This window comes from Protopterus annectens, chromosome 1.part1, assembly GCF_019279795.1.
Source record: "Protopterus annectens isolate FY-2018-M chromosome 1.part1, PAN1.0, whole genome shotgun sequence".
In the NCBI taxonomy this organism is placed as follows: Eukaryota; Metazoa; Chordata; order Ceratodontiformes; family Protopteridae; genus Protopterus; species Protopterus annectens.
Window position 1 is genome coordinate 117,811,127 of NC_056726.1, and position 22,500 is coordinate 117,833,626.

At 38.6% G+C, this 22,500-nt stretch overlaps 1 protein-coding gene across 1 annotated transcript in view; it reads left to right on the forward strand.

Moving 5' to 3' along the window:
* LOC122814238 (dynein axonemal heavy chain 5-like) overlaps positions 1–22,500 on the forward strand; it is a 3,525,594-nt gene that overhangs the window by 189,173 nt on the left and 3,313,921 nt on the right. The window contains exons 10-12 of the mRNA XM_044086840.1: positions 2,636–2,841; positions 7,266–7,471; positions 13,414–13,535. Coding sequence (XP_043942775.1) covers positions 2,636–2,841; positions 7,266–7,471; positions 13,414–13,535 — 534 coding nt within the window. The remainder of the gene's footprint in view (positions 1–2,635; positions 2,842–7,265; positions 7,472–13,413; positions 13,536–22,500) is intronic.

A 22,500-nucleotide genomic window follows, 5' to 3' on the forward strand; every position in this document is an offset into this window, starting at 1 on the left:
AAAATCTTTTCAGCTAACGATTTTAGATCAGCGCTCAGATGTAAAGGGCAGATGTTTTTATTTTATAACTACTAATCCAATTAATAGAAAACAAACTCTCTTTCTTAATATCTATGGTCCCTGTCAGAAACAACAGGATTTTATTTTAGAAATTCATAACATCCTACACAATTTTCCTGGCCATGAGCTTATATTGGGTGGGGATTGGAATGCGGTTATTGATCCTGGGATAGACCATACTAGCAACCCCCTATCCCAAAATCTGCAAGCGTCAACTGCCTTAGGTGATCTAATGACTGACTTATGTTTAATAGTCCCTATTTAATTTGGTGAAGGGCAGGAGAGGAAAGTTCTATACACTTACTCTTCTAAATGTCACAATACATGGTCTAGGATAGACTTTTTCCTTATTTCAGGATCACTGGCAGAAGGAGATATTAAATATCATGTGGAACCGAGACACTTCTCGGATCATTCTAGAATTACCTTTAAGCTTTACTTTCCTAGCAACTTGGCTAAAAGGGTCAAGAACTGTAACTGGTTCTTAAATAATAACCTACTACACAACTCAGAGGTAATTCGGGAAATGTCTAACATTTTAACACAGCTAAACAATAGCATGGAAGACATAAATATTCCATACGATATCCAATGGGCAGCCTGTAAAACACCACTTGGGGGGGGTCTTTATCCAAAAAGCTACCTACTTTAAAAAAGTTGCATTAGAAAGACAAAGTAAGCTAGTTGCGGACTTGGTAGATTTAGAAAAGAAGTATCAAGACAAACCCGATCCCGGTATCGAAAACCTAACAAATAATACCCAAAGACAACCACATGAGCTACATCACCAAAATTATTCTATGTATGAACTGAAATGCATAGCCAGATATTTAGAATGGTTACAACTTCCATCCAAAGTCCTAGCAAGCATTATTGCAAATAAACAAGAAACAGGTAGAATTTTGCTTCTCCAACTCCAAGATAGGGTGTTTAAATCAAATACCCAAATACTTGATCTTTTTCACCTGATCTACTCTGAACTATATAGCATGAATAACCAACAGTCCTCTTACGAAGAAATATCAGAATTCCTTGATAAGATAACATTCCATAAATTAAGTAAACAGTATGTAGATTTCCTAGATGCTCCCCTTGAACTAAAAGAAGTAACTGATGCTATAGAGAGACTGAAAAGGGGCAAAGCACCCGGCCTGGATGGATACACTTCAGAATTTTATAAAGCTCTTAATGTAACTCTGTCACCAATACTACTGAAAGTGTACAACCACATTAAAATTTATGGAATATCTGACTATCATCTTAATAACTAAAACAATTTTCATTCCCAAAAACCCCTTGGATAAATCCAACCCACATAATTACAGACCCATATCCCTACTAAATGTAGATATTAAAATTCTATCATCGATTTTAGTAGAAAGACTGAAGAAAGTTATGCCTTTAATAATCTCTCTGGAACAAACAGGTTTCATGCTAAATAAACAGACTTGGGATAATACTTTAACATTAGACGCTATGTTACATCTCAGCAAGAATAATAATAACCCAAAATATGGTCTAATACTTGATACTTGTAAAGCCTTTGATAAGGTAAACTGGAAGATTTATTTACTACCAAGTCCCATTTCAACATTACCAAGAGTCTTATCAATATTATTGAAAATTCATACAGTAAAATGTATACCTATATTTACATTAATAAGACCTTATCTAAACCCTCAAATCAATCAAATACCTGGATATCTAATAAGCATAATGTTTAAATATCAGATAGCACACAACTCTTCCTGCTTCCAGTTAGAATGTGGGATACTACTAAAAAACACATTTAAAAACAGAGAGGGACAAGAATTGTGGAAAAAATCTAAGCACATTATTATCTTTGACAGTATAAAATCTGTAGACTTAAGTGGTGGGTTGCAAAATTCTACAACACAAGGTCATGAATTTTTTCTGCTGAAAAATGGAGATATAAGATGTGTGTCCTCTTTCATTAAATTATTGGTGCCACTAGTATGTTGGTCACGTAGCATGGTTTTCTGTGTACTAGACAGCTTCAAAAATCACATGTGATAAGGGGAAATTCAGAAAATTGTGTGAAGAGGTAAATCAAGCCTGAAAATAGATACATACCTCCAACAATGGGTACAACATGTGTAGAGGTAAATCAGGCCTGAAAATAAGAATATTTCTCCACAATATGAACAGTTGAGAGTTCTGCTCTGGAAAGGTTTAGAGTGATGACTATAACATGCATTCTTGTAATCTGAACAGTGCATGCCATTACATATCGGTATACCATTATGGCACAGGTTTGACTTAAGAAAGCTTGCTATCATGCAGACTTATGACTGAACTGAGTGAAAGGCTGGTTATCACTGGGGTTAGTGCGGCCTATTCCACAACACACTAAGACTCTTTCCAGCACTGGAAGTGTAATACCACCATTTACTATCAGATGACGCTGCCATTTTGCCATCTGTAGATGCCTTATTCATTTTGTTAAAACATGCCTTTGTTCTTGTGCTATTATTTAGTAAAAGGAGAAGAAGAAAAGTAATATAAACCTGCTATTCAGCTTTGACTAAAAGGCTGGGTTTCTTTCTTTCTTCAGATCTCAAACCAACTAGCTCTTTGCTGCCGTGAATTTGTTAAAGAGATCATCGTGGCTGAAAACAATGAAGACAGACTCTGGGAAAAAATCAAAGAAGATATTATAAATAAGAACTTTGTGCCGGTGCCAATTGTTTCACACAAAAAGAAAACAAAGAAAGAAAAAGTGCAAGAGACAGATGAGGAAAGCAACATTTTGTATGACAGGTAAGATAATAAACTAACTTTTTACTTAAACCAAAAATTAATCTTTTTTGTGGATAATGTAAGATAGAATGACATAACTATGTACAAAATCAGTCTAACTATATGATTGCACTGTAGCCTGACCTCTACATGGTGGCTTAAAAGTACAATTAAATGTCTTATGGCAAGTCAGAAATGCACTATGAAGTTTAAAGTTTGACACGGAAGAACCCCCCCCCCCCCCCAGGTGCACTGCATTTTAACTTCAGTAGGAACACTGTTTTATGGAACTTACCTTGAAGGTTTTCTGAACATATTGTGAAAGCATTGCCCTACACAACCATTGCTAGCCACTGAGTGATGGCAGGCTGTCCTAACAGCTTGATATCACTTATGAAGAGCAGACCAGATTTAAAATTCATATCATTACCTCCAGTTTTTGAAAGGTTTGCCGGATGTAATATACATTGGTTTAAAGTCCCAATTAGTCTAGCTGTTTTTAAATAGTTTTCCTTTCCATACTACATGTACTGAGAACCATGCTTATTTTGTAAAATTCAAAAGGGGAATTCATAAAGGTACCTTGATTCAAGTTATTCTAACTTCTTGGTATTTAGCAGGCACCTTTACATTGTGCCGCACTGGCTTCCAACATGAAGATGTGCAGCACCATGAAGGCCTGGCCTCATGGCCGTGCTGAATGCTAATGAGGGATTCTGGGGGAAGAATCATATACTAATTAACCATGTGATCCCTCACAAGCACCACCTCTAGGAAGACATCGACATGGCTTTGGGAGTGAAAAAAAACTTGTAAATCAGCATGGTCACACCCACCATGTCATGGTATCAAACATAGGCAAAATGCCATGTTCAACTACAGAACATGAGCATTGGGAAGGGGGGGACCACTAGATACCAGGGCTAAGTGTAAAACTTCCAGAATGGCACCAACATCAAAATGGGGCTGGGGGGACCACCAGACACCAGGGTGCTGGTACAAAGTGCCATATTGGCACCGATATTACTATGGGGACAGGGGTAGGGGATATACTAGACACTAGGGAATGCTTTATGAGCCACGATAGTACCAAAGTTGCATTGTGGATGGGGGATTGCTTTAAGTGCTATGATGGTATCAATGTTACAATAGGGACTGGAGGGATAGGGGATATATTACAGACCAAGAATTACTCCATAAACTGTCCTAAGACACACATCAGAATAATGCAGGTTTGGGGATAACAACAGACACATTCTAAACAGCTGTAATGGCACCAGTAGTAGTACAGGGATTGGGTTGGGGGGAACCACTGGATACCAGGGATAAGTGTCTTAATGGCACACACTTCATAAGGGTGATGAGGGTGAGGAGAACCACTACACCACAAGGGATGACTACAGCACCAACTGTGAAATGGGGTTGAGAGTGTAGGGAGATTCACTAGACACCAGGGCCTAATACATATGTGCCATAATGGCACTAAAGTACGATGGGGTGGGAACCACGACAGGTTGGAGACAGGTACAGGGTCTGTGGTGTGTGTGTGTGTGTGTGTGTGTGTGTGTGTGTGTGTGTGTGTGTGTGTGTGTGTGTGTGTGTGTCTGTGTGTGTGTTCATGTTTGTGTGCATGTGTTTGTATGAGTGATTGGAGGAGAGATTCCTCTAATAAAATGATAGCAGGTTACTACCACAATGTACACATCTGCCATATCTGCATGTTACTGTATTTACTGCGATTCAGGAAACATACAAATGAGCCAGTAATGATGCCTTATACTTTTCATGGCTGGCATGTTCCAGAATTGAAAATGGGTGCATCACGCTGGAAGGGCTTTCTAGCATGAACTGTACTGTTTGCACTGGGGCCTTTAATGTATTCGCCTGACAGTTTGACTTCTTTCTATAAGCAAAACAATTGGTTTAGCTGTGCTGAGTTGTAAAGAATGTGAGGAAATGTGATTAACATTTGATTAAAAATGAATGGTGCAAAATTAAGAAATACATATTCAGGAATATTATTAATTTTATGAAATCACTAACTTATAACAGCACGTGTTTTATTATGGATTAGATAATGTAGGGAACGCTATGTACCAGAGAAAACCACTCATAACCACTTCTGAACATTTTACCGACAATATTGTTAATATAATATTGTTGTCAAAATAATATTATGCTACTATAATTCCTGGAATGTTTAGCAGCAAACCACAAAACAGGCTATGAAATGTACAGAAAATCTTCACAGTAAATTATTCGTATATACAGGCACTAACAATTATAAAAAGGTGCATCAGCTTTAACCTTAAGGAGAAATATTACTGTATATCCTTAAGTTGTTCTTAAGTTTTCCGAACTTCACAAAAAAAAAAAAACATTATCCTGAACATGAGCATTAGTATGTGGTATATGCCTGAAGTCAATTAATAGTAGCAAAGTATATGACAATCAATGTGTTGTATGAAAACTATACAGCTCTACTAAACTGAAGTCTTATAAAAACATCATTGTAAAACAAGAATAATACATGCCAACTTGGTTATGTTATTGAGTTATACCTGATTATACCTAAATAGCCTTGAGTAAACTTCATATCGCACACCCCTGGCATAGACTGTTTCTGTATAATCCCCACTTCAAGTACAATATAGAGAGAAGGCAAAGTCACACCCAGGACTCAAAAACAGACACACCCAAAAAAGGGCAAGATTTTGTGGCAAGCTAATTTTGTTTGTTTTAGAAATATTTGTGATCTTTGCACATTGTCTTGCTCCCCAGATAATTATTTTTGGAATCTGGCAAAGGTCATGGATTAATTCTTAATAAATACATACAAGTGAGTTGTTCAAAGCACTTATACCACAGGTTTTGCTAAAAGGAATGCAGAGATTACCACAAACTGTAGTTTATCTATTTTTTTTGAGAAATAAAAAGTTTATTCTTTCATTGAGGAAAACATTTCCGAGAAATAACTAAACACAGCAGTTTTTGAAAGCATTTAAAAGTCTGTAGATTTGTTTTAGTTGTTTGATGTTTGTTCTGTTTTTAAATATAAGGAGTATTCTGTAACACATAACACTCGACAGAACCCGCTTTCTATCAGGATTGCTCGGTCACTGTGAGGGACCACTGTTGTGCTACATTAAAAGACTGATGTTGCACCACAGTGTTATGAAGCATTCAACAAGCAGAGCTACAGCAGTGTGCAGGATAACACTGCACACATATTCAGCAGTCCAAAGGTGCTGCTAAAGTAAATTAACCATGTGTTTTGCCCTGGAACCCTGCACTGGGATTGAAATAGCACAAAAAGTGATTCAGATATTAACTTTACCATGCTATTAATAAGCAGATCAGTGAGGACTGAATATGCTGTTTTACAGAGTGCATACATTACTGTGTCCATGACGGCCATGATGCAGTTAGCATTACAGGTTGTGTGTGTGTGCATGCACACACCCGCGTGTGTGTGTTTGTGCTTGTGCATGCAAGCACTTGCATACCTGTAGATGCCTTTGCATAGTGTGGTAGGGGAAACACTATCAGAGATGCTCAACTGCATTAGGTTTGGATTCAGAGACATGCAAATGAGCTGTTAATGAACTTTTTCTCCATGTTGCTCTTCCATAAAACCAGACCACAATAACAAAGCACTAGTAATGCTACAGAGATAACCTTTCTGGATATCCCTTGTAATATTTTGCTACGTGTCAAACATGAAAGTCATAATTTTGGAAAAGACTTTACCATATTTATTAATATTGTGATAATAGACAATATAAATTAAAAAAAGTAGTATTTTAGTGAGAAAACATGCCTACGTTTGTTTCTATCATTGTTTCTATCAAGACTGTGCTGTGAATACTGTATATTTACAATGAACTGTGAGATAAGACTGAATGATCTCAGTTGCTTAAGCAAGTCTATTGTTATTCAGTCTGAGGAAGTCTTTTCAAATGAAAGCGCTTACTGAATAAGCGAACTGTGATTTCTGGTAAATAAAGGCTGTTCAGTGAAGCTATTTCGAGTGATTTTGTTGATACATTGTTTGCTGTTCTCCATTTTTGGTGTTAAGCCTGAGTTAATGTTTAACCTTAATATTCATTAAATCAATATTACTTTATTGAATCTTGTAACCCCTTAAGCACCATTATATAAAATCTACATTAAATATGTAGATTTTTATGCCAAAAATAAAATATAAATAAATATATTTTATTTCACTAAATGAAAATGCATAATCTCTTTTGTCCTCTACCAACCATTATAACAATTGCTTTACAATTTTGCATTTCCTGTTCAGATATTTGTAATAAAATGGACTTCAGAATATTTCTGAACTAGAAATGTAGAATATATGCATATTAATTTTTTTTAGATCCACTGAAAGTAAAATGGTATCATTTCTAAATGCTCTTTAATATTTTTTTCTTGTGCTCCAGGATTCATGCTTGCTTGACTCTCCATTCTTTCTACTTGGATGCTGTACGTCAGTTACGGGAAGGGTTAGGAGGACATCATGCCTTGCACAATTTCCCATCAAACAGTTCTCTCTCCACTATTCAAGGGAAGGTGCCGAGTTCTGTAGCAACACTGAAAACAACCAAGGGCAATGCTAAGAGATCTTCCTCAATCACATCAGTGTCTGGTAGGTGTGCTACACCGTTCAAATATGTGGGTCACCCTTTGTGTTTATGATTGTGTGTGCATGTCTGTGTGTGTTTGTGAGTTGTGTATTTGTGTATGACATCTAACTGCACCACACAGCACTTTGAGCAGCCCCATACCATACTAAAAAAATGAAGGGCACATTTTCTACAGTACTATAACACAGGCTTATAGAACATAAAAAAATGTTGACACATGAAGCTACAAAATAATATCCCAATTTAAAAACATATATACGAAAAGTATATGTGCTTAATTTTGTATTGACTGCATTTGCTATATGCCCTGTACTTTACTTATTGTATAGGTAGCACAATTCATAGAATTTAAAGGAATTTCAAGGCAACTGAGTCTCATGACCATTTACACCTTGCCAGTACCTTGAAGGGTAATAGTGTTTCACACTGCTTAACTTGTTGGGGCAGTCTGTTCTACAAGTGGGGAATTGCTGCATAATGAATCTGCATTTCTACTACATCCTGTTTATATGCTGGTGAATATTTAGATATTTCACTCTGGTAATTGTGGAAATATTAGACTTGAGGAAATCCATGACAACTGGGTGTCTGTCAGTCAAATTATTGGGTCTAATTCCTCTCAACTGTCATCACAGAACAGCATGCACAACTTATAAAACGTGCATGTGCATCACCCTATCTGTATCCCAGGGGTCCATATTAGAAGACCAAAGATGCATTCTTTCGAATGCATCTTGATCAAACTGAAAAGGCTGAAAACGGAAATATTGAAGTGGCTGTTAAGCAAATTCTTTTCCTGGGAAAGAATTTGCTTGGCCGCTTTGGTATTTTTGCCATTTTTGGCACTGTAGTGCGGTCTCGGAGTTGGTATATTTAAGTAGGGAGGGGTGTGGGGGGCGAAGTCCCCCACTTAATGTAATGTTTGTACTTGATTTTTTTTTTTTTTTGTTGGAACAGCAATTTTTTTCACTTGGTAAAAAATCGCTGTTCTGATACTTAGACATTGTAAGCTTTCACTTACATAGGGTTGATTAAACACCGTTCGTTTTTTTAAGCGTTCAGTGATTTAATATAGACCCGTATCCCAGTGCTTTAGTGGAGAAACTCCCATGCTGCTGTTAGAGAAATAAATGATAAAGAACAGCTTAGGAGGTCCAATGTTGCCATTTCCCAACAAGTAAAGTATCTGTATCACTCAAACTGATGGCAATAAAGTGTACATGCCAAAATATAAATTAACTTCAGGAATGTAACTATAGGTAGATATTTCACCTTATGATGTTATATAAGATCACTTCATAATGACTCGAGACCTCAGAATATATATTTATATGTGTGTCTATCTATTCATCCATCCCTTTTGCCAAGACATAGATATGCTAAAGTAATTTTTGAATAAGAAAACACAACTGTCAAATGGTTTTAATGTTTTCTGTACATTGACTAGCACTGTGTTAGGGAATAAACTTTTTATGTTCAATGGCTGATACTTTTATGAGATATCTTGTATTGCTATGGGGGGTGCTGTTATGGCTGTAGTATCTAGTAGTTTGATGTTAGCTGAATGTCAAGAAGTATGATACAAATTTATTATTTCAAAATGTATTTTCTGCATATTTTATTGATGACATTTACTCTGTTTGGAAACATATAATAGATCAATTGCAAGATTTTTGTTGTTGTTTTAAATCAGAGTTCTGAGTTTTTAAAGTTCACTTGCAAGTATAGCTACAATGAAGTTGCATATATGAATCTTCTTCTTCTTCTTTCGGCTGCTCCCGTTAGGGGTCGCCACAGCAGATCAGCTGTTTCCATTTCTTCCTGTCCTCTGCATCTTGCTCTGTCACACCAACCGCCTGCATGTCCTCTCTCACCACATCCATAAACCTTACCTTAGGCCTTCCTCTTTTCCTGTTACCTGGCAGCTTCATCCTTAGCATCTTTTTCCCAATATACTCTGCATCCCTCCTCAGCACATGTCCAAACCAACGTAATCTTGCCTCTCTGGCTTTGTCTCCAAACCTTCCAACCTGGGCTGACCCTCTAATATACTTATTCCTAATCCTGTCCATCCTCGTCACACCCAGTGCAAATCTTAACATCTTCAGCTCTGCCATGTCAAGCTCTGACTCCTGCCTTTTTGTCAGTGCCACTGTCTCCAACTGGTATAACATAGCTGGTCTCACTACCCTCTTGTAGACCTTCCTTTTCACTCTTACTGGTACTCGTCTGTCACAAATCACTCCTGACACTCTTCTCCACCCACTCCATCCTGCCTGTATTCTCTTCTTCACCTCTCTTCCACACTCACCATTACTCTGAACTGTTGATCCCAAGTACTTAAACTCATTCACCTTTGCCACCTCTACTCCCTGCATCCTCACCATTCCTCTGTCCTCCCTCTCATTCACACACATATATTCTGTCTTAGTCCCGCTGACCTTCATTCCTCTTCTCTCTAGAGCATATCTCCACTTCTCCAGGGTCTCCTCCACCTGTTCCCTACTCTCACTACAGATCACAATGTCATCTGCAAACATCATAGTCCACGGAGACTCCTGTCTGATCTCGTCTGTCAACCTGTCCATCACCTTTGCAAATAATCAAGGGCTCAGAGCTGATCCTTGATGTAATCCCACCTCCACCTTAAACGCATCCGTCACTCCCACCGCAGACCTCACCGCTGTCACACTACCCTCATACATATCCTGTACCATTCTTACATACTTCTGTGACACTCCCGACTTCCCCATACAATACCACAACTCCTCTCTATGCACCCTGTCATATGCTTTCTCTAAATCCACAAAGACACAATGCAACTCCTTCTGACCTTCTCTGTACTTCTCCATCAACACTCTCAGAGCAAACATCACATCTGTAGTGCTCTTTCCTGGCATGAAACCATACTGCTGATCACTAATCATCACCTCCCTTCTTAACCTAGCTTCCACTACTCTTTCCCATAACGTCATGCTGTGACTAATCAGTTTAATCCCTCTGTAGTTACTACAGCTCTGCACATCACCCTTATTCTTAAAAATCGGTACCAAAACACTTTTTCTCTCCATAAGTTGCATATATGAATGAGTTGCTTAATACAAATTCTGGTAATAATGGATTTATTTCATTCTTTTTCTGAAAGGAATGGTACCCAAATTAATAAACAATAGTTTATGCAAGTAATTATTTTAATAGTGCATATTTAATTCCAGTGAAATCAGTGTTGTAATTAATTGCATTTTAGGAAAAATGCTCAGCCTTTGAGCATCAAATTTTTGAGGTCATACATATTTTATTGGAATATAAATACAAGTTTCCCATTTGGTTTCATCTAATTTGCATGGTAAAGTGAATAACGTCATTAAAGCAGTGACAGGGTTATTTGAATCTAATTGGTGAGGTGCTTATGAAAGTTTAATTACCTCATTGGTTAAGAAATGTAATAGTACATATTGGACCTGCCTTGATATTTTAAATGCACTGGTCTAAATTGTGAATAACATTATCAATCACAATTAAATGTGAGCAAAATAATCAGGAAGTTTACATTTCTAAAAAAATAATGGAAAGTAAAGTATAACATATTCTTGGGTTGAGAAAGGGTAAGTGATTGTTGTCTTCTGAATATATTTTCTGATGTGAGGCATAAATTAAATTCTTACTGTGAAGCAGCTAGTCTGTACTTCATTAAGAACTTGGGCAATAAGCAAAGTATTTAATGAGGTCTATGTAATAAACATTAGTAGGGTTAAAAACAATGTAGTGCCTGTTTAGTGACTGATTAATTAAGGTACTTATAGATGTGGTTTACTAAGTCTTGCAATGGTAACATTTTACAGTTCGGTATGAGAATGAGCATATTTACTGATAGTACCTTTTTGGAGATCCCTTTGGATTTCAGCATATTTACTGGTAGTGCCTGTTTGGAGATCCCCTTGGATTTCAGATTACCATGACATAGAAGATCACAGCAATGGCACAAATTCACTGGTTTCACCAGATAATTTACTATGCCCCAGTTGTGTAGTGAGCTGGACTTAACTATTTAAAGTTAGGGGTGCAGTGGACATGGGAAGTGTGGGTAGTTTTGCTCTGCCAAAAGTAGTTTCTTTTTGTTATTAAACATATTGCTTATTCAACGAGCTGCATGCTGATGATCTTCAAAGCCTAAGTTCTTGATGTTCATTACAGAGGTACAGCCAAAAATGTATATTTTATACTAAGACCTAATATTGCTGCCTCAACACACATCTGTCATTGAAAAGGAATTTGACCTTCAAAATGCTACCCCTTTACAATTAGGAAAGGAAAACAATATCTTCAACTTGTGTCACTTATAACCATCAATTGGATATTTTAGAGTTCCATTCCTTCAGCATAAGCAAATTTTGTCTAGCTTTATAATATAAGCATTAGATTATACAGTTTTAAGCATTCTGTGCTCTTTTACTAAAAAAGTTTCCAAGAGAAGCTTAAAAATACACACATTTGAGTATACTGATTTTATCTAGTTACATCCTTGGTAGTGTACCACATAAGAATATACAACGTATGCCTACCTACACCCTTGTTAGTGTACCCCATCTGAGTATACTGAGTTTGCCTGGCTACACCCTCAGTAGTGTACCACATTTAAGTACACTGACTACTCCTGGCTACACTCTTGGTAGTGTACCACATGTGAGTATACAGAGTATGCCTAGCTACATCACTGGTAGTGTACCAGATGTGAGTATACTGAGAATACTTGACTACACCCTTGTTAGTGTACCCCATCTGAGTATACTGAGTTTGCCTGTCTACACCCTCAGTAGTGTACCACATTTAAGTACACTGACTACTCCTGGCTACACTCTTGGTAGTGTACCACATGTGAGTATACAGAGTATGCCTAGCTACATCCTTGGTAGTGTACCACATGTGAGTATACTGAGAATACTTGGCTACACCCTTGTTAGTGTACCCCATCTGAGTATACTGAGTTTGCCTGGCTACACCCTTGGTAGTGTATCATATTTAAGTACACTGAATACTCCTGGCTACACCCTTGGTAGTGTACCACATGTGAGTATACAGAGTATGTTTGGCTACACCCTTGTTAGTATACCACATCTGAGTATACTGAGTTTGCCTGGCTACACCCTCTGTAGTGTACCACATTTAACTATACTGAGTATTCCTTTCCTGGCTACACCCTTGGTAGTCTACCACTTCTAAGTATACTGAGTATTCCTGGCTATGCCTTTGGTAGTATATCACATCTGAGTATACTGAGTATTTCTGGCTACACCCTTCGTAGTTTACCACATCTGAGTATACTGAGCATGCCTAGCTACACCAGTGGTAATGTACAACATCTGAATATACTCAGCATGCCTGGCTACACCCTTGTTAGTGTACCACATCTGAGTATATTGAGAACTCCTAGCTACACTACCAGTAATGTACCATATCTGAGTATACTGAGTATGCCTGGCTATACCCTTGTTAATCCACCACATCTGAGTATATTGAGTACTCCTGGCTACAACCTTAGTAGTGCACCACATCTGAGTATACTATGCACACCTGGCTACACCCTTGTTAGTGTACCATAGTTGCCTGTTTGGAAGGTGTATAGGGGAATGCCTAGCATTTGTTTAGTGCTTTGAGCACTTTCTATGACCAAGTCACTTTTCGTGGAGATTGTTTTTCATTTCCTATAATTTATGTGTGTGTGTGTGTGTGTGTGTGTGTGTGTGTGTGTGTGTGTGTGTGTGTGTGTGTGTATGTGTGTGTGTGTGTGTATATATATATATATATATATATATATATATATAAATATATATATATTGCTTGTGTAAATTTGATAATTGATCACCTGAAAGTAAAAATACAGAAAAACAAAACAATAAAAAGTTTTTTTGTTATTAGGAGACAATGATGAATGTCACTTTTACAGATCACCATGATTACCAAGGGATGGGAGTACCACTCACTGATGAAGACACCATTTTGTACCATCTGGACATGATCTGTAAGAGGCTAAAACAGCTTGGTGATATCATTATAACACTGTACCAGGTTAGTATATATGTATTACTTTTATAGTTTCAATTAAGACACAATATTTTAATTAAGTATTTAATTGTATTCACTTATTAAACAGGGGTGTCTCTTTTTAAGGGTAATGAAGGAGCACTCACTGATTAAGCTATTTGCTTAGAGTCATGCAGTTTAAAAGTGAAGACTCAGAGAATCAAACCCAAGACTCATAGCATTAACCTCTGTACTTACCTGCCAAACATTTTGGATTGTAGAAGGCCAAAGTATAGCTTAGCGAATCCTTTGTGGTCTAAGGAGCTGTTCTTCTTGGATATTGAGATGCTTTCTCGATTTTCATCTGTTTGTACATTAGAACACGTTACATTTATAGAATTACATCTGGCTGGTACAGGCATTTAAAAAAGCAAAACAGCATATTTCACTGATGCTGTTTCAAAAACAAAGAAAACCTTCTCCCAAAAATCCAAAGCTGACCAAACAAATTAAGAATTATTTGCCACTGCACAGTGGCATGAAGCACCTCATGTGTCTTTGGTCCTTTACATAAAGCAGTTATTATACTTTTATATTAAAAAAATAGGCTTGTGCATGTATTCCTACAGTTTTTTTTCATTTTTGCATTTGGTGATAACAGTTCTCTATACCCTGTGACAGCTCCTCAGTTTGAGTTTATAAATAAATTGAAACATGACCTGCTTTGCTATATTGCCCTGAACATCCATGTCTTTGTTTTATTATTTAGCATGTGTGCCACATTTTTCACATGTATGAACAGTATGATTTAGATGAATATCTTGGTTTTTGTTTGATGTTTGATGTTTGGTGAGGTCAAATATAATACATAAATCAGGGGAATCTGACTTTTTTACAGTTTTGTCAGCTGTTCAATACAACCCTAGATCAAAGTGATGCCAGTGTGTATGAATAGCACCTCACTAGAGTTAAAAATGGGGACAGTTAACTAAAATGAAGGACATTATATGTTAAAGATTAAAATAAAAGCATATTGCTGTAAAATGCAGCTGTAACAAAGAAGAGAGCTGTACCACAAAAAAAAAAAAAATGAAGAAAACAGAGTAGAGGGAACAAACACAAATTGTGGTGGGAAAAGGAGGAAAAAGGAATAATCAGAGTACAAAGAAAATGAAATAAACCCTCTTTAAGTACATAAATAGTAAATGAAGACTAGGACTGGGTCATTAGAGCAGGAAGCAAAGGGGGAATATGCTGACACTGAGAAAAATAAAGAGAATGGGACATAGATAAGTATATGAGATGTCTTCTTCAAAAATGGTTAACAAAATGTGGCATAGCTCTCAAAGGAGCAGAGGCTGTTGTGTGGATGTGAAATTAAAATACCAGGCAATTAAGGTAGATAGGGACCATGCAGAGGCCCTAAAATCTTCCGAAGTATCTCAGGTAATTCTGTATTACAGCTATTTCTGGACAAGAAAGTAATGCAAGAGGAAGGGAAGGAGGCAATAGTTGTCCTACTGCACAAAATGGGCAGTAAAGCACACAAAATGATCATAGGCCAGATAACCTGAGTTCTTTTGCAGGAATACTTATTGAAGTGTTTTCTTATCTCTTGTAATTGCAATATTATTTTCTGGTTTGTATTGCAACATCAAAAAGCATATTATTGATGCTTTATTTCACGAGTCATAATGGTTATGTTTACCCTTCAAATAAACATGACTGAAGTAAAAAAAAAAACTCAGTATTTATTTTCCATTTAGTAATGTGTACATGCATTCATATTTGTTTTCATTGGATTGCCTTTAAATAGTTTAGGCTAATATTTTCCCTGTTGATGTGAATTAAAAGAAGTTAGTATGTCGACATTGTAAAGCTTAGCTCCATGATAAACTCAGCTGTAGTTTCATACAATTATCAGTTTCTTATGTAGTTGTTGTGCATTAATGTATATGTATGTTTGTTTGGAAGCATTTCCATCTTATTTTATGGTGCTATATGATGTAGAATGCACATTAAATTTAAGTTTTGTCTTATGTTAGTATTGATCTTTAAACAAAAACAAGTGAAAATGATGCATGTAAGTTGTGATTCATGTAGACAAGCTGAGCAGGGTGCGTGGGTCTTTCCAGATACAAAACAAAACTATTGCTCAGATGAAATGCCAAGTGCAGCATGAATAAGTAAAATAATGGAAATAATGTTCTCAGCATATAAGTTGTGAAATAAGAAATAAAATAAGTTAGCAATCCAGCTGCTACTGACAGGCATCCTATATTATGTACACTGTTTGCTATCGCTGGGTTGATAAGTCACTCTATACCTTCTTATTTGTATCAGTGATCCATTTTTCTTTACCTTACTTCAAGGCTATGAGAGCTTGGACTAGGTTGTATTCATTAAAGGGTTGCAGGAGATCTCCTGCAGGAGGTTGGCTTGTCCTTCACTTTCGGCTGAAAATTCGGACTCCTTCACTGCAGCTAGCATTTTGCGCTAGCATTTGCTGAAAAAGTGAATCACTAACACAATATTGGTAAGCATAATGCAGCAGATGTAAAGGTTTATGGGACTCAGCAATGTAGGACTGGGGAAACAGATGTAGAGGTAGCAGCTGGATGTGAGGCTGCCCCTTTCCTTGTACCATTAACCATGATGACATCAGTGTATGGGAGTGGAACAGGAGATGAGCCACACAGCCTCTGGAGCCACATTTTTAACTACGCTTATTAGATAGCTTGCAGCTGGCACCAGTGCTACTCAGCCCTTCTCCTTGTAGTGTGAGGGTAGGGCAACTGAGCAGGATGAAAGAGTCTTTTACTTTCCACTATATTATGCACAAAACTGACAGTCTTTCTTCATGCACACTGATTTGTATGACTCACTTGTTTCATGAATACCTGTCACTGTCCATTTTTGTTTGTATTAAGTGTAATTTTATATCCACTGAAACACAGTAATAAAATGTAAAAAAAGAACATGATGATATGATCATGATATTTTCTCAACAACCCCCTTTTTCTCATTTCTCTGCATAGGACTGGGGTGTTGTGTTAGCTGCCGCCATCTCTCTCTATTCAGTGCCACACTAATGCCTTCTTCGATACTAATGCCTGTCCATCGCAGATCTTCTCTTCACATAATCCATCCACCTCTTTGCTAGATACCCTCATTTCCTCTTACTTTCTTTTTGTCTGTCCCAAATTATCTTCACCAGATTATCTTCTATTTTTCTAAACATATGCCTGAACCACCATAATCTGTTCTCTTTGACTTTTTCTGCAAATGGAGCTACATTGGCTTCTGCTTTTATGTCATTTCTTCGTCTGTCCCACAGTGTGCATCCTACCACCCTACTCAGGCACTTCATTTCCATCACCTCTTGTTTCCTCATCTGCTCTGCCTTTACTACCCAGATTTCTGTAAATTACAGTAGTACTGGTCGCACCACTATTTTGTACACCTTACTTTTCAGGTTATTTGGCATTCTTCTGTTACACACAATATGCCTGACACTCTGTACCAGTTGGCTTTAACACCTCTGATCCCAGCTTTGACCTTCTCATTCAGACATCCCTTCTTCTCAACCACCCCTCCCAGGTACTTTAGGCTGTTAACCTGTTCCACTATCTTCCCTTCTACCTCAATTCTCAGCTTCTTCTGAGTTCCCCAATTTGCTACCATTATCACAGTCTTATCTATGATGCAGTGGTGCAGCGGTAGCGTTGTTGCTTCACAGCAAGAGGTTCTCCCGTTCAATTCTCGGCTGGAGTGCGGGGAGTGCCTTCTGTGTGGAGTCTGCATGTCCTCCCCATGGTTGGGTGGCATTCAAAAGACATGCATAAATGGACATGCCTTCTTTGAAGGTTGGACGTTGAGCTGGCACCTCGGCATTCGTGAAAATCTACTGCCAATCACTGGCGGACCGGAGTTCCGCTGTGGCGACCCCTAACCGGGAAAAGCCGAAAGACAAACAACAACAACACAGTCTTATCTGTGCTTAGTTTCATCCCATGTGCCTTCAGTTTTGCATTCCATTTCCCTATCCTTTGCTGAAGTTCTTGCTCAGAGTCTGCCTGTAATGCCACATCGTCTGCATACAACAGCTTTGTTGATCTGTCGCGGCAGACCTGTTTGCTAATGTAGTCCATCACCAGTATGAACATCAGTGGGCTCAGAGATGAACTCTGATGTCCACCTACTCCCACTGGGAGCCCATCTGTGAGACCAAACACTGTTCATACCTGAGTCATTGGGTCCTTGTAGATAGCCTGCACTAATTCTACCAGTGTTTCTGGGACTTTGAACCACTGCAGTACTGCTCCTATCAGCATTCTTGGGACCTTGTCATATGCTTTCTCCAAGTCTTGGGATGCCCAGTTGGACTCTTTCCTCATCTCTAGATTCTTAACTATCTGTCTCACTGTAAACATCAGGTCAGTTGTGCTGAATCCTGATCCGAATCAGAACTGCTTGTCTCCCATCTTAGTTTCTACTACTCTGTGTATCCATTTGGCAATCACCCTCTCCAGTCCTTTCATGCAATGTGACAAGATTTATTTGATATCGCTGTACTGCCTACAGTTGTGGATGTAACTTTTGTACTTGACTTGTACACTGGCATGAGTATGCTTATTCTCCAGTCAATTAGGATATGTCTTTTCTCCACATTGTTATGAGTACCCTCAGAAGCCATTTCTCCCATGTCTCACCCAGCATCTTTGTCATATCTACTATGACCTCATCTGAGCCTGCTGCTTTCCCTGACTTCATTTTCCTTACTGTTATTCTTACTTCTTCTAGGATGGGCTCCTCTTTTTTTCTCATCATAGGATGTGTCTGGGGCAGTACAGCTTCTGTGGGGTTTTCTTCATTCAGAAGCTGCTGGAAGTACTCCTTCCATATGCCTTTGATGTCCTGTGGACTGGTGAGCAGGCTGTTGCTGGCATCTCTTTTGGTCTTTGCCTTGCAACCTGATATTTGTGCCACCTGCTGAGTGACTTTCCAGGAGCTGGTAGATAGTCTGTGAACTCCTGTTCTTTGCTACTGCAACTCCTTTCTCAGCTTCTTTGTTAATCAATAAGTACTCTTCCTAGCCTGATCTGTCTTTTCTGTCCCTACTTTTTCCTGTATTCCTTCTTTCAATGATTTCCTGGACTTTTGCATTCCACCATCAGCTTTCCTTATGTACTTTATTTCCATACCTGGCTCAGCCAATATCTGTTCTGTAGTCCTCACACGTTGTTTTGAGGCACTGCCATTCTTCTTCAGGTCCACCTATTTCCTCCTCCTCTTCTTGGGGTACTACTGCCCTGAGTAGTTCATTGAACTCTTGTGCTTTCTCTGCAGTGAACTTCCAGTTCTTCAGCCTGGTGTCTGTTGACCTTAGAGCTATCTCTGGTCACTGCTTACAGCCGATTGTGGCAACCAGTGGTTTATGCTGTGGGCCAACTATCTCACTGAAGATTTATTTATTTATTTATCTATTTATTGCATTTGTTGACCGGGAGAGTCCACTGGGCCATATCAGCCCATTTTCAGTGGAGGCCCGGGGAGAAAAGCTCCACAAGAAATTACATTACATTACATTAATATCAATGGTGACAAAGAGATTTGATGATAGACAAAATTCAGAGTCAGAAGCATTAAGTAACATTAAAGTAAGCCATAGGCTTTCATGAGAAACATGAATTACAAATGAAAAATGAGGAATAATAAGAGAGGTTACGTATTTACAGCAGTATTTAGTATAAAAACATTATAGTATGCTATAGGCTTTCATGAGAAACATTCATTGCAAAAGCAAGGGAGGTTTAGTAGAATAGGAAATCAATATATACACATTTAAACAATTCTGGCGAAGACAATTCACATTAGGTAGTCATGCATCTATTGAGTATTCTGGGAAAAAAGTAGAAGGAGGTGCTTTAGGTAGGAGCATGGGATGACTTTGCGATTACTGAATCTACCCCAGTGCCCTTTCCTTACTAGGAAGAAGTCTACCTGAGTTGCATGTTAGCCACTCTTGTATGTGATCTTGTGACTGTCCCTATTTCTATGAAACATGTTGGTTACTCTCAAGCCATTTGCAAGACAGAAGCCTAGAATGGCCTTTCCTTTTTTATTCCTTTTTTCCCATCCACGTGGACCCAGGCAGTTCTCATATCCTGTTCTGTCTGTCCCAATATGTACATTCAAGTTGCCCATTATGAACACCATTCATGTTGTTCTGCTTTATCTAGTAGGTCCTGCAACTGCTGTCTGAATGCACTCTTCCTCACTATCACAACCCCGCTGTGGGGCACAGGATTGGATTATGAGTACTGTCCTGTTATTACACTGGAGTACGATTGCCATGAGTATATCATTAATTCTGATGACATCTAACACTGCCTTCTGAAGCCTCTCTGTCACCATATTTTCTAAAATATTTCTAGCCTGCCCTCCTCTTGAGTAGCAAGCTCTGGATCCCAAGCAAAGTATCTTTGCTGCACTGCCCTTCCTTCTTGTCTACAGGATACATAGGATGCCCAGCCTTCCAAACATTGTTATGTTGAGTGCAGCAATTTGGCAGGTTGATTAGTTTTACATCCAGCATTTGCTCAAGACAGCAGCGGGCAACACTGGCCAACAAGTAGCTTATTGATTCAGGGCTGCTGGTTTTATGGTGAGCAAACACTGGCTAATAGGGGTATATGTAGCCCTCCCACCATTAACATGGGCCCCTGAAATAGGTCCTTAACCCACTTATCACCCGCACTAGCAAATACCCATGCCCATTTGGTGGCATTAGTCGTCATGGCCGAATCATCTAGAGCCATATTTGACATTGTCGAGTGAATAGCCCTGATGATAGTTTGTGATCTGTGTTCTAGTATCTAGACGATACTGCACCCGACAGTAAATGCCCAAAGTGGCTGGTCCATACAACTCTTCCCCTATAGGGCATCATGTAGAGTCTGTCCTGCTGCCCACAGCTCCATTCACTGGTGAGTTTGAGATGGAAACAATGGAGGAAACACCACAGAGATGCAATGAGAACATGCAAACTCCAAACAGTCATTGGATAGAGGTTAGAATTTAACCTTGTACCTTGTGCATGAGAGACAAAGACCTTAACAGTTATGCCAACTGGTCTCTACAGATGAGAAAACATAGACCAGAATATTACTTTTTCATATTAAACTATACTTTCCAAACTTTCCCAGGCACTGAAAGTATCTCCTTAGGTTAAAAGAAAAAAAAGTATGTATGTGTGTGCGTCTGTGCATGTGTGTGTGTGTGTGTGTGTGTGTGTGTGTGTGTGTGTGTGTGTGTGTGTGTGTGTGTGTGTGTGTTGATATATATATATATATGTATCTATATATATATATATATATATATATATATATATGTATATCTATATCTGCAGATATATATATATATATATATATATATGTATATCTATATCTATATATATATATATATATATATATATATATATATAGTCTCTAAAGAAACATTTACCTCTTTATTTTTTCTTCTTCTATGTGATATATCCCCTCTACCCTCCCAGCCTGTCTCTCTTTCAGCCCTCAGACAAGGTAATTTCTTAGGGCATCCAACTGGTAAAATTAAAAAGGACTTTCACACCTTTAACAAAAAAAAAAAGCATTGGTAACAAAAGAAAGACTAACATTATAGATGTGACTTCTGAGGAACTGATAGTTTATTTTTGAATTGCACATATCTTGATTGGCTCATAGGTAACCTCCTTTACTAAGACTCTCCCTTCATCCTCCCATTATCCAATAATTACATCTATCAGCACCATACTGCCGTGGTGGTGCTGCGGTAGCGTTGTCGCCTCACAGTAAGACGTTGTCCTGTTCGATTCTCAGCTAGAGCATCCTCTGTGTGGAGACATGCGTGAATGGGCGTACCTTAGTTGAAGGTTGTGCGTCAGGGCTGGCAACTCGGCACGTAAAAATGTACTGCCAATCATTAGCAGACCGGAGTTCCGCTGTGGCGACCCCTAGCCGGGAAAAGCCGAAAGATACAACAACATCTATCAGCACCATCTACACACGCCCTTCCACCTCCCACCACTCCAGCCCACCTACCAGTTCAATATCCACACCCATATCTTCTACTCACACAAATCACACCCTCACCAAATATAAATACCTCCTCTAACTCCACAACCTCACTCCCAGTAGGTCTCATTACCCCCAGTCTCATCTCCACTATACCCTCCTGGGATTAACCTCCCTATTAACCTGTTTCTCCATAGCCACCATCAGTACCTCTTATCTCTTTACAATCACTCACTGTATGCACCCCAAATACCCCACCCTAACCTACAACATTTCTATCACCCCCACTCACGCAAGCATATATCCCACCATATACACTCAAACCCCCATGTACCATGCCCCTCTCATGTGCCACTTCTGTCCATCTAAAAAGCAACCAAGTCTACATTTTCACTACCTAATCATCCATTACCTAAAAACTATCACCTGTATGACTACCCAGCTACTACTAGGAGAAGACATTCACCCCAACCCCAGGCCAGCAACACCTGCTAATAAGCCATGTACCCATCACTATCCAGCTAAGCACAAACCCACCAACTTACTGATACTAAATATGAATGCACCCAGTATCATGAATAAAATAGAAGACCTTCACTCTGCCAACTCCTTATATAACCCTGATATTATTCTCATCACAAAGACATGGCTTAAACCACATATTAAAGATAATTCCATCACCCCACCTGGGTATAACATTCTCAGAGCAGACCGGCTACATAAAAGAGGTGGAGGCTTAGCTGTACTTCACAGAACCAATCTACAACTCCCAACTCCTCCAAAAGGATTCCCCCAACTTCAACAATGCAGAGACTCTATTTGCAAGGCTCTCCCTTAACCAACATAAGCACCTAAACCTACTTGGTATGTATATACCCCCGGGTGACAACCTAACCACCCTAGAATCCATACTTGACTGGGCGTCATACTCCTCC